General features: G+C 38.2%; 1 protein-coding gene across 1 annotated transcript in view; it reads left to right on the top strand.

The window, feature by feature from the left end:
• Positions 1-1,141: 1,141 nt before the first annotated feature.
• Positions 1,142-13,550, top strand: part of LOC121379491 (snaclec 4-like) — a 34,285-nt gene continuing 21,876 nt past the window's right edge. Inside the window, exon 1 of the mRNA XM_041508135.1 lies at positions 1,142-1,210. Coding sequence (XP_041364069.1) covers positions 1,157-1,210 — 54 coding nt within the window. The 5' untranslated portion in view covers positions 1,142-1,156. The remainder of the gene's footprint in view (positions 1,211-13,550) is intronic.

The raw sequence follows: 13,550 nt of genomic DNA, 5'->3' as shown, positions 1-13,550 counted from the left end.
CTTATCTGAGGTCTACTGTGGTGCACGTCCATTGTATTGTGCAGCATGCCTGACTAGCCTAGCTAACTGGGTTTATATTACGATCATAGTTTGTGAGTAGAGTATGGGGGGTGGGGTGGGGGGGGGGGTGGACTGTCAATCGCCTAGGGACGCCAAATGCTGAAATAAATATATGCATGCTATTGTTTATTTGTTCTTGTAAATTTAGTTGAGATACACTATTCTGAGTTAGGTGTCTTTATTAATTTACGAATGTGATTAAAGGTCTTTCAGAAAACAACAACCCACAACCCCCCCCCCCCCCCCCAAAAAAAAAAAAAAAAAAAAAAACGAGTACGAAAAGTACTAGCGAAAAACAAGTGACCTAGTACCACACATGTAATCAATGCAAACTCTAAACCCGAACCTTTCTGAAAACCAGACATTATGTTTGGTCCTTGAATGTCCGGCTTAGATGGGGTTCATATATATATATATATATATATATATATATATATATATATATATATATACTAGGAAGTACTGCAAACATTATGACAACCAGATACATTCTAAAGAATATATTTAATATGTAATTTTAATGATTAACAAAGCTCTATTAGTAAGAAACTTATTTACAATGGCAACCAGCAAACTCCCTTTGATCGTCTATCTTATGCATCTTCGCCTTGCATGGTAGCCTACCCACGTGTAGAAATTAGTTTTAAAATCCACATTTGATAAAGAATACCCCCCCCCCTCCATTATAAATCCTGACTACGCCACTGAAACAGCCTTCGGTGAACGTTTGTCACCCATATAGAGTTCGGACTTCAGCTTTGCTTATTCTTCTTTTTAATATTGTTGCCGTTGTTGTTTTTTTCCTTTTTACATATTTATTTATTAATCAATTAATCCCAAATATAAATTAAATACTTATTAGCTTGCTTTCTAAAAACAAAAGTAACAGCATAATTATACATATATATATATATATATATATATATATATATATATATGTGTGTGTGTATATATATATATATCTTTTGACTTCTGTGCTATAATTTGATATCTTCCTGGTATAAGTGATCAGGTTCCATCCTTTGTGTATGTGTGTTTGCCTATGTGGAGGTAACAGTTGCTGTGCAGGTGTTGGCGGATTTCGACGCAATTCAAGATGTTGGAATTCCGAATTGGATTTGTTGCACTATTAACCTTCGTTTGTTCTCGGGTAAGATTATAGACAATTCTTACTACAAACACGAACCACATGCATTTGTGTTAAATAGTTAAATCCGTCCTGAAAAACTTGCTACCATGCAATTAAATTATTATATACATAACATACATACATGCATGCATGCATTAATGAATGAATTAATGAATGAATGAATGAATTAAGCTACGGTAAATTCGAAAATGAAGTGATGAATAACATCAATATGAAAACACAATTTAAAGAACTGTGGAAAAAAATTACAAAGATCATAAGAAAGGAAGGACAAGTTTTATTTAAAGACGCACTCAACACATTTTATTTACGGTTATATGGCGTCAGACATATGGTTAAGGACCACACAGATATTGAGAGAGGAAACCCGCTGTCGCCACTTCATGGGCTACTCATTTCGATTAGCAGCAAGGGATCGTTTATATGCACCATCCCATAGACAGGATAGGACATACCACGGCCTTTGATGTACCAGTCGTGGTGCAGTGGTTGGAGCGAGAAATAGCGCAATAGGCCCACTGATGGGGAAGATCATAAGGAAGTAAAATTAAAATTTTGAATAAAATTGAGTATCACAAAGAAATTGCAACAAAAGTTGGATGGAATGGATGGAATCGAAATCACATTTCTTCCATAGGCGTAGGGGCTCCCATTTTTGTAGGGGCGGGGAGGGGGGGGGGGGGGGGTGTCGAGGGTCAGAATGGTTTTTGCCCGAATTATACAAAAATGCCCGAATGCCCGAACATTTATTCATATTAGCATTACTGCCAAACAGCTATATAGGGTTGCAAATGAACCACTGCGCATTTTTACACAGATTACAATTAATTTTTCGGGTAGAATGATGGAAATACATGGTAAAAAGGTATCAGATCAGCACATTTGTTCCCCCATGCCTCCTGACCAATCACGTACGCTTGTGATTTCTTCTATCAAATATATATTTTCTAGTTTCTCTCAAATTATTGCACTCCACCAAAATGTGACAGTGCTCACATTGAGGTGGAGGATCCTTCTTTAAAATAAATGAATGGATCAAGTATGTATGACCGACGCGAGCACGACACAAACTATTTCATCCTCCCTGCACCGTCTATAGGAGGACTGCCACTCTTCCAGGACCGGCTTGACAACATGAAGCTTGTTCGGAACCGCATCGTTCTAATAATCTTGCCAAGTCAAAAATATACATTGGTTAATACTGTGTTTAAAATTAGTACAAGTTTGTTTTGTTTAACGACACCACTAGAGCACATTCATTTATTAAAGTTTGCTTTGTTTAACGACACCACTTAGAAATTTAGAATACATTGATTTTTTTTAATTAACGACTATTGGATGTTATATAGCCTTAAAGAGGAAAAAAACGTTTGTTTTGTATGACGACACTACTGGAGCACATTGATTAATTAATCATTAATCAAAAACATTCCCAACATGTGGAAATTGTGCATTTATTCTGCCCGTGGGGGCGGGACGTAGCTCAGTGGCACGGCGCTCGCCTGATTAACGGTCGATCTAGGATAAATCCCCGTCGGTGGGGCCATTGGGCTATTTCTCGTTCCAGCCAATGCAACTGGTGTAACAAATGGAAATGTTTTACTTAACGACGCACTCAACACATTTTATTTACGGTTATATGGCGTCGGACATACAAAAAACAAGGGTCGGATCTAGATTTATTATGGGGTGGGGTAGGGGAGTGGAAGGCTTTCAATCGGTTGATTTATTTACGAAATGCTTAACAGAATTCTGAGACATTTATTAGGCCTATAACATTGGTTAAATTAAAGTTTTAAAACTTTGTTTTGTTTAAGGACACCACTACAGCACATTGATTTACTAGTACAACCGTGTCCGGTGTATCGACGTGTCCGGTGTATCGACGTGTCCGGTGTATCGGCGCGTCCGGTGTATCGGCGCACTTGGTATTTTGCTTAAGTATGCTTAGGAAGTTGTCATGTTGTCGGTGTTTTTAACGAATTAAAGTTCAATTCCTTTTTCAATGGTTAATCAAGTATCAACATATTTATTGTTAAGGGTGCAATTAAAAACAAAAATTAGAATTATCAATAATGATATCATAATTTCAAAATAAATTATTCACCTGTTTTCGTATATATAAACGCGAAGTGGGTCATCCTTATTGATATTAAGAATATTAAAACCAGTCTAAAAACACCTTTCCCGCATTTTTAAAATTATAGTAAACAGTATAAATGTAATTATTTTTGTTCGGTTATTTTTATTTAAACTGAAAAGGAAAACGCAGACAAATGCAAACAAAACGAAAATTTTACCCCTTAATTGACAGTCATTCCAGTTCACAACTGTCACATTGTTATAAAAAATAAAAGCGAAATAAGATCCACGTGTGTGCACAATCTACACAATCTATCTTTAGCCATGCATGATAATGAACATGTATGCATCTGCAGTACTGTGCCACTCAAGAAAACGATTCCGAAACTGATCATGAGATGGGTCATGTGTGATCGTTCATTTTCATAGTAGTATTTTTAACAAGACAAAACAAAAAAAGTACTAAAATAATTCTGGTACAATAGTGTAGCGTTTATGGGCTAAAAGTGAGGTCATGGGCGGTTTATAAATAGCAGGGTCAACGATCCGCATCTACTGCGCCGAATCACCGGACATGCAAATCGTTTTGGATACAAGGGGGCGCCTATATTTATGCACCATTTTAAAATGTTTATTTACTACAGACATAAAACAATTTGTAGTGTCTTTCAGATTATGCACTGCTTCATTGGTGAGAGACGCATTTTATTAAGTATTTCACAGTGTTCGCATAGAAAATGGTCCCTGAATGCTTAGGTGCGCCGATACACCGGACAGCACTGTATTAACCTATTGAGCTATTTGATTTTTTACTTTTTAGACTTGAAAGAAAATGTGTTACATTTTTCCACTGGCAGCAAGTGGTCTTTTAAATGCACTTTCCCACAGACAGAGCAGTACATACCACCTTTCATGTTATCATTTGGTTGGATCCACTGACACGATATGGTTCGATCCTATGACACAAGCACCACAACTGAGCACTTTACTGAGCTAGGTCCGGACTATACATGTACTAACTGAACCAGCTTCCACTAAATATGTTTTGCCAATTTCAGTCTGAATTCACCCAATAAGAAAAGACAAACAGGATTTCAAAAAAAAAAAAAAAAATTATCGGTCACTTAGGGATAAAAAAAAATCACGTGTTTCCAGGATCCCAATCATGTTTTTATTTATGTTGTTATATTTTTAGGTGTTGTTTTGTTGCCCCCCCCCCCCCCCCCCTTATAAAATCCTGCACTACACCAGTGCACATGACACAAGATTAGCAGACCAGTTACTAAAGGGATGGAGGTGTTAAGGTGTGCATCCAACACTTTTTGCAGTGTTTGGAGTAACATGGGTATAGTCTCAAAGCTGCCTTGTATGAATCAAGTATTTCTACACTGCCAGGCACAAAAGAGTACACACAGCTCACTTGATGTTTGGTGGCAACAACTATTTCAATCAAATCCAGGAACAATACTACCAAAAGAAGAATATCAACCAACTGAATAAACTTTAAGTGATTGAATAGCCAATTATCTCATTATAGCCTTTGTGAAAAAGTTGTGAATGCCTTTTTACCTTCTAGTTATAAAGTCAAAAGTTTTGTTTAACTACACCACTGGAGCACATTGATTTATTAATCATTGGCTATTGTCTTGAATGTCAAACATTTGACATTTCTAACAAGTAGTCATTGAAAAAACACAACATTTTCCTCATTAGTAGCAAGGTGGTTTTTTATATGAACTTCCCATAAACTTGACACCATATACCATGGTCTATGATATACCAGTTGTAGGGTGATAGTTCACACTAATGCCAGAGTAGTGAATGTGGAAATATCTTTTTATCGATTCCATTACAAAAGTTTTTACATATATACAGGAGTGATAGTATAACAATGGATCAGGCTTTCTGCCAGAAAATAATTGTATGAATTAAAAACAAAGACAAGTGTCCCTACTTGGTGATTATGGGTTTAAAATGTTTTGACATTAGAGAAGTGCTGCATTTCATGCACTTCGACAAATATTAAACAGCAGTTCTCTTACTATTACAAATGTATCTTTTTTAAAATGATTCAAATACATTTTACATGTATATCCATTAATTTCCAATATTTTAGGGTATGTAATTATACCCTTTCTACCCTCCAGAAGAAACCCTGTCTAAGATGTAAAAACTTGTATAATTTGGAATCAGTACAAAACCAACAATAGTCAACCAGCAAACCATAGTTTTGCAGTATGTATCTATTCCCAGCTGATTTAATTGTACAGTAATTACTTATAGACTTTATTTTGGTTACATAAACAACAGGTGAAATGGTGCTAAATATTGGAATGAATGAATGAATGAATGAATGTTTAACGACACCCCAGTACGTAATATACATCGGCTATTGGGTGTCAAACTATGATAATGCAAACAAATAAGGTGATGATCAACATCAATATAAAAATTCAAGATTTAAATAAAAACAGTGTAAAGAACTGTACAAAAATACAAATATCACAGATAGATACTGACTTTTACTCAAAATTTCAATTTGTGCTGTATTGGCCAATCTCAAAGATAATGTTACACCCCTGCACCACGGTGAGGTTACAGCACGCGCATGGGCTAAATATTGGAGTCTTTATGATAAAATCTTACTTCATGTCTATTTTACTACCATTATTTAATGGCTTACAGTGGGGGAAAACCCAAGGCTAATTTGCAATCATTCCAAGTATAACAGCAATTGTTATGCAGTTTCCAGATACAGTATGTTTTGTTTTTGCTATATGAATGTTCACTTGTATCTTACAAACTTCAACTTCTGGCACATTGATATTTCTTACTTCTTTTTTGACTAAGGAATTCAATACAACTATCATGGGGGGGGGGGGGGGGATCAAACTTTGTTTCACCATCTTAACAAAAATCATGGATTTTTCTATTTCTGTTACTATTTTTAGTCTGCTTGTACTGTTCCAACTCCGACAGAAAATCAGCAACGTGATTATGTCTGTCTGTCACTATGCACTCAACAGCATCTGGTTTCAGTAGTCAAGTTGGAGGTTTTGTATCTGAAATGCAAAATTAAACTGTAATATAGCTTACTATATTTTACATTTATTTTTGAATAATGAAATAAGGGGAAATGTTTTTTTTTTTTAAAGGCATATCAGTACATCTTACACTATAGTTACAAGTACTTCAGTACTTAGTGTCTCGGTATTTCTGACACTTAATTGGTCTAAATTAAAAAGAAACCTGCAACTGGCACATAGGAATATTCCAGCAAGGGATATTTATACAGACCTCTGAAAAATGAAAATGAGTGTACCGGGTAACCCAATAAATTTACGTTGGCATAACCCATTTTCTTTTTGAATACCCTGTTATATCTATTTGGATGATGTCATAAATTTAATGTGCAAACGGAAAATATGTTATGCAAAATTAAATTTTGCTTCAGGTGAGTGATCACAAACTTATTAATTAATTTTGCATTTTTCTGAGGCCTGTTTATATATGTAAAAAAATTATTTAGTTTAATGGCACCACTAGAGCATTTTGGTGTATTAATTATCGGCTATTGGATGTCAAACATATGGTCATTTTGACATATAGTCTTAGAGAGGAAACCTGCTACATTTTTCCATTAGCAGCAAGGTATCTTTTATATGCACCATCCCACAGACAGGATAGCACATACTGTTGTATCCAATATAGGCTTTAATTAACTGTAAAGTTGCATAACTGAAAGAAACAAACATTCAGACCAGAATACCACACTACCAAGATGGCCGGTGCAAAGTTATTTGGAGTTACCGGTGCGAAGTTATTAATGTCCCATAATAAAAGGTATAAATGTTACGTCATTCTTCCCTCCTAGAAGAAAGTTCATTGAAGCACTTGTCACCAGCCATAACGAGAATGTTTCTTTATCTCACGAGTCGAACGTCGAATCACAGGCGTATCTCTGGTAGGGATAGTTCATGATCAAACACATTGGTGTGTGGAACAGTGGAATCACTCATTTCAGTAGCAAGTGGAGTAATGGATTCATTCACATCAGTAGCATGACTGACCTGACGATCATCAGTAATATTAACATCGGATATACTGTCCCTTGACTCACACTGAGCATTTAAGGTATTGTTTGGATAAGAAGCCACGTCTCCGAGACAGTCGATTCACGACCATCCACCATCGACTTGGTCAGCCAGCGGATCATTCTTGCTTGATCGGACAAATCTACGAAGTAGGACAAAGTGCAATATTCGAGTCACACCTGGATGGCACAGGACTTTATGGATATCATATAGGCTATAATTTATGTTGATACTGAAGAAAGAAATGCACAAGTAAAACTGTCTGGTGCCACATTGTCCTTTCCAGGCCTATACTTCACAGTGTAACAAAATGAAGCTAGTTCAATTCGCCAGTCTTGTATCTTGTTATTCTTGATTTTTGAACGTTTCCTGTTGTCCAACATAAAGGCTACAGAGCGCTGATCCGTTATCAGTGTGAAATGGCGACCAGCCAGAAAATGGCGCCACTTGCGCACAGCTTCAGTGATAGCTGTTGCCTCTTTCTCTACGGGTGGGTAATGTAGTTCACTACCCTGCAATGTTCTTGACATGAATGCAACTGGCCGACCACCTTGGTTTAATGTCGCAGATATGGCGACTTCAGAAGAGTCACACTCAACCACAAATGGACGGCTTTCATCTATGGATTGTAGGGCTGCTCCTTCTAGCTCTTTTTTTTAGTAGATCAAAAGCTTCAAGGGCAGTCTTACTTAATGGCTGTATTTTGTCAGAAAGTTCGGTATCCATTTGGCGTAGTAAGCAAACATACCAACAACTCTTCTAAGAGAATGCACATTTGTGGGAGGAGGAAATTCCTGGAGAGGCTTAAGTCTTTCTTCATCTGGTTTGATGAGGCCATTACCAACATGATACTCAAGAATATTGAATGAATGAATGAATGAATGAATGTTTAACGACACCCCAGCACGAAAAATACATCGGCTATTGGGTGTCAAACTATGGTAATGCAAACAAATAAAGTGATGATCAACATCAATATAAAAATTCAAGGTTTAAACAAAAACAGTGTAAAGAACTGTGCAAAAATACAAATACAAATATCACAGAATTTTACGGACACCGAATTTTACTCTAAACTTCAATTTGTGCTGTATTGGCCATTCTCAAAGAGAATGTTACACCCCTGCACCACGGTGAGGTTACAGCACACGCAGGGGCAAGAATATTGATGAATGCCTTGTTTTTCACAGATTTGTTTTTGTTAAGAGTTAACTTTTTTCGCTCTACAGCTTCAAGAAACTTTCAAACATTTTCATCATGTTCCTGCTGATCACAGCCTGCAACTGTGGTGTTATCTAGATATGGAAATGTGTCTCTGGGTACCTCCTCTTCAACCATCCTGTCCATGGCTCTCTGAAAAACGGCCACACCATTTGTAAGACCAAACGGAATCTGGCAGAATTGGTAGAGTCTTCCATTTGCCTCAAATCCTGTGAACGTCCTATCAGATTCTTATATTGGAACTAGATGATACGCACTTTTAAGATCAAATGTTGAAAACACTTTGTAGTGTGCAAGGTTATTGACCATCTCATCAATTCTGGGCAGTGGATACACACCAAGCTCTATATACTGATTTATGGTCTGTGAATAGTCCACACACAGTCGTTTCTTGTGTCGTCGTAACGGATCCTTAACAACCACAACTTGTGCACGCCAAGGTGATATACTTGGCTCAATGATATCCTCTACAAGAAGACGAGTGATTTCTTGTTCTATAAAGTTCTTGTCATCCTTGCTGAAATGCCGTGACTTTGTTGCAATATCTCAGACTGTATTAGAGTCTCGAGTCTAGACTCTAAAAGTTTTATAAGCACCAGGCCTGGTTTATTATTAAATTGTTTTTTTTCCTATGACTTTTATTCCTTGCTGACTGTCCATTAGAAAATGCTGACATGTTGAAAAAAATTACCCTTTTGTTTCACGCTTTAAGTAACAGCTGTGGTGACTGTACTCATGACGGGTGTACTTATTCTGTCCGGTGCTGGTTTTGATTTAATAGACTAGTCTTGGAGTGGCAGTCCTTTTTGTGGCGATGCAAGAAGGATGAAATCTCTAGTAAAGGATCTACTCGGGAGTGGCTGTCCTCCTATAGACGGGGCACTGGATTAAGATTCATGGAATCAACCAACATGTTTCGGGTCACTGGTCTTAGCATACAAGATAATTATGAAACGTTCCAATAGCGGAAGTGTAGAGCATCTGCGTCTACTAAGAAGAATAACTGCCACACTAGATGTAATGGTTATTTACTTGTCTTCGGGGCAGTCTACGACAGCAATTGGTATGCAAAACGTTCCTAATTATTTGTTGGATCACGAAAAAAGTCCGTTTCCAGGAATGCTGTTGTTGCCAGATAACGGATATTTGATGAGTTTGCCGATGTTGTCGCTGTTTCATACAATATAGAACGTTCCAAAAGACATGTATCACGTGTAACATCACATTTTAAGAGAAAGTGTGGAAAGGGCATTCGAGGAAGCAGGCATCATGGTACATGATATGACGTCATGGATAAAGAAAAATCCATGGCATTGCCTCTCTTCCACAGCTTCACAGGAAGTGACACTGCCTCTGCTTTCACTGGAAAAGGTAAAAGCATAGCTTGCAACTGCTACCATGGCACTCAACCCTTACACCAAAGTAATTGCAAATGCTCCACATGTATAAAACATTCCACAGTTATCTTGTTATAATAAGATCAGCGTTATGGAAAGTGTTAACGTAGCAAGAAAATTGCTGTACTACCAGCATAGAATGACAATGGAAACAATTACACCCACCTACTATGTCCTGCTGCTAGTGATTGGAAATCCATAATCGATTATCAGTTATACTCGGTTGTCACCAACCAATCAACTTTAGATTACACAATTGATTAGAATTATATGAACATAATAAATCATTTGAATTAAAAAGACAATGCACCTGCCGTCATGTTCAACACTGCAATACACCCTACAACTGGCCAATCTACGTTTAATAACCAATTAATCACTTTGTTTTATATAGACGCGAAAACAAACCCCTACCCCAACATATGCACATTAATTACATCATCTAGACTAAAGGTATAATTAGTTAACATTTTCCCAAACAATCTATTATAGACTTTTATAATCAATCAAAACACCGGCAGAGCCAAACCGATCAATGTTAGATTATAATCAATTATTGGAACATCACTGCCTAGAAACTGCATCACTCAAAACACGTTACCTATCAAGCTGACACTATGTTCCACTAATGAAAACAAAATGCACCTACTCCAAAGAGATGGGAAGTATCTTTGATAAAGACGGCTAGTTTTATGTTCTTAAGTGACCTTTGATGACCTACTTATTACACCAATTTGTATATATCATACATCAGTTTGTAGAGAGGTTTAATATAAACATTTTGAGTGCCAATTTGTATGACTATGTTAATTGGTTGCACATTTTGTTACCCCTACCTCAAAGGGAAGGGAGGCAAGGAATTTGAGGGAGGGAGAGAGGGGGGGGGGGGAGGAATAGGCAGAAACAGAGCCCTCTATCGCCACAGGATATTCCTATAAAAAATAGCAAGGGATCTTTTATATGCATTTTCATATGCAGGACAGTACATACCACAGCCTTTGGGTCGGTTTAAAATCTAGCCCATCGAGGGCGATTGACCCATCACACTTCAAACGAGCAGGTCAGGTCAAGTCACTGGGTTTAACATGTACATTCGGAGCAAGCTGTTGTAGTGTACGCCTGTCATGGGCGCAGATGTCCACTTACACAGCCTTCTTCGTCCAGGACACGATTTTATATGCAGGTCAGGTCAGGTCAGGTCATAGGGTTTAACGTGTACATTCGGAGCAAGCTGTTGTAGTGCACGCCTGTCATGGGCGCAGGTGTCCACTTACACCGGTTCCTTCGTTCAGGACACGATTTTATATGCAGGTCAGGTCAGGTCAGGTCATAGGGTTTAACGTGTGCATTCGGAGCAAGCTGTTGTATCGCACGCCTGTCATGGGCGCAGGTGTCCACTTACATCGCCTTCTTCGTCCAGGACAGGATTTTATATTTTCATAGTCAGGTCAGGTCACGTCAGGTCAGGTCAGGTCATAAGGTTTAACGTGTACATTCGGAACAAGCTGTTGTATCGCACGCCTGTCATGGGCGCAGGTGTCCACTTACATCGGCTTCTTCGTCCAGGACAGGATTTTATATGCAGGTCAGGTCACGTCAGGTCAGGTCAGGTCATAAGGTTGAACGTGTACATTCGGAACAAGCTGTTGTATTGCACGCCTGTCATGGGCGCAGGTGTCCACTTACATCGGCTTCTTCGTCCAGGACAGGATTTTATATGCAGGTCAGGTCAGGTCAGGTCAGGTCAGGTCATAGGGTTTAACGTGTACATTAGGAGCAAGCTGTTGTAGCGCACGCCTGTCATGGGTGCAGGCATCCACTTACGCCGGCTCATCCGTCCAGGACAGGAAATTGAGACAAGCGTTCTATCCCTGAGCTATATTCACACAATTTTTTATGCAAAACAAACAGACTGTGGCGAACCCAGGAATTTGAAAGGTGAGGATCGAATAGCAAGCGTCAATGAGCCCAGGTCTTTTCTAAATCGGTCAGTTGGCATGCGATTCTGAGAAGAGGCCCTTGAACATGATATACGTAACGTAAAGAAATACAAAACTCTTGTAAAAGCATAAATTTATAAGTGGCCAAAAATGGGATCCGGACTTATCTTGGGTCCGTCCGAGCATGCATCTGAATGAGGCAAAAAAAGTAATGGACTTTAAAAATAAGAAAAAAGATCCCGTCCTCGAATTAAAAGGTTCCTGAGCTTCCTTGAAGGACGTACGTGTCACTGGCGGTATGATTCTACGGAGTGACAAATTAGCCTTCTTGTGGTGTATGTGATAGGTTTAAACCCACTGTACCTTTGTGCACGGTACCCAGCTATTGTGTAGAAATTTAAATATTGAAATCCAAACTGGCTGAAAATAACTCCGCGCCGCCGCTCATGACAGTCAGGTGAGTTCTTTCCACACGTATCGCTGAGCGTTCCTGCCCATATCAAGTTCATACTTAACATTTTAAAGTCTTATCAGTCACAGTCTGCTCTTGTTTAAAAGTCGATTGTTTTCAAATAATAAAATAGTGAATATGTATATACATATATATAAATATATTTTTAAAAATCCAAATAAAAGAATAATATAATTGCACGTTATTTTATTAAAGTATAAATTCTTCTTCTTTTTTTTCTTTTTCTTTTTTACGTCTGTTGTATGTATTACACATTGATAACATCTACCTTCCGGGTAAAAATGGGCGAGCACGTGATCAGCTGGGGTTCGTGTGTGTAGGTGTGGAGGTAACAGTTACTAGACGGGTGTTGGCGGAATACGCCGGAATTCAACATGGAGGGGTTCCCAAATGGATTTGTTGTACTATTATTCGTCTTTTGTTCTCGGGTAAGATCGTTAGATATTTATTCCAATTCATTTTACAAACAAATTATGTACGGATGGTTTTGCTGGAAGTATCCTATAGTTGACAACTTGTGTAGCAGATATTGTTCTCTCTCTCTCTCTCTCTCTCTCTCTCTCTCTCTCTCTCTCTCTCTCTCTCTCTCTCTCTCTCTCTCTCTCTCTCTCCATTTCAGTGGTAAATCCCTTTAAATGCAACTGGTTCGATTAACAAAAAACCCCACAACAAACAATCCTACTCGCATTTTAAAACTGGATTGGTTTTGGGTGAAAGGTCATACCACTCTCCTTGCATTACTACTCCAACGGTCTTGCATTTTAGCTGTAACGAAATGAAATGACAGCCTACAGTGAAATAATAATATTAAACAGTTTTTATGCGTAATTAACTCCAACCCTTTACTTGTTTTAACAACAGAAGTATGTATGTATGTAAACAATTTGTATATGCGTTAAATTTACCATTGTGTGTACTGTTCGGCACACACGCTGAATCAAACTGTTCACTCTAAGGCATCGGGTTTCTTCTTTTAGCGTGGGACGGGATGACTTCTCGCACAAGGTGTCATGGGTTGTAGGATCAATCACCCTCGGTGGACACGTTGCATAGTGGTTCACCACTGCCATAGCCCCACGACTGGTGTATAAAGTCGTGGTATGTGCTGTCCTGTCTGTGGGAGAAGGAAGGAAA

Source organism: Gigantopelta aegis, chromosome 8, assembly GCF_016097555.1.
Source record: "Gigantopelta aegis isolate Gae_Host chromosome 8, Gae_host_genome, whole genome shotgun sequence".
NCBI lineage: Eukaryota > Metazoa > Mollusca > Gastropoda > Neomphalida > Peltospiridae > Gigantopelta > Gigantopelta aegis.
The sequence above is the reverse complement of the archived record's forward strand: the minus strand, read 5'-3'. Positions and strand labels throughout refer to the sequence as shown.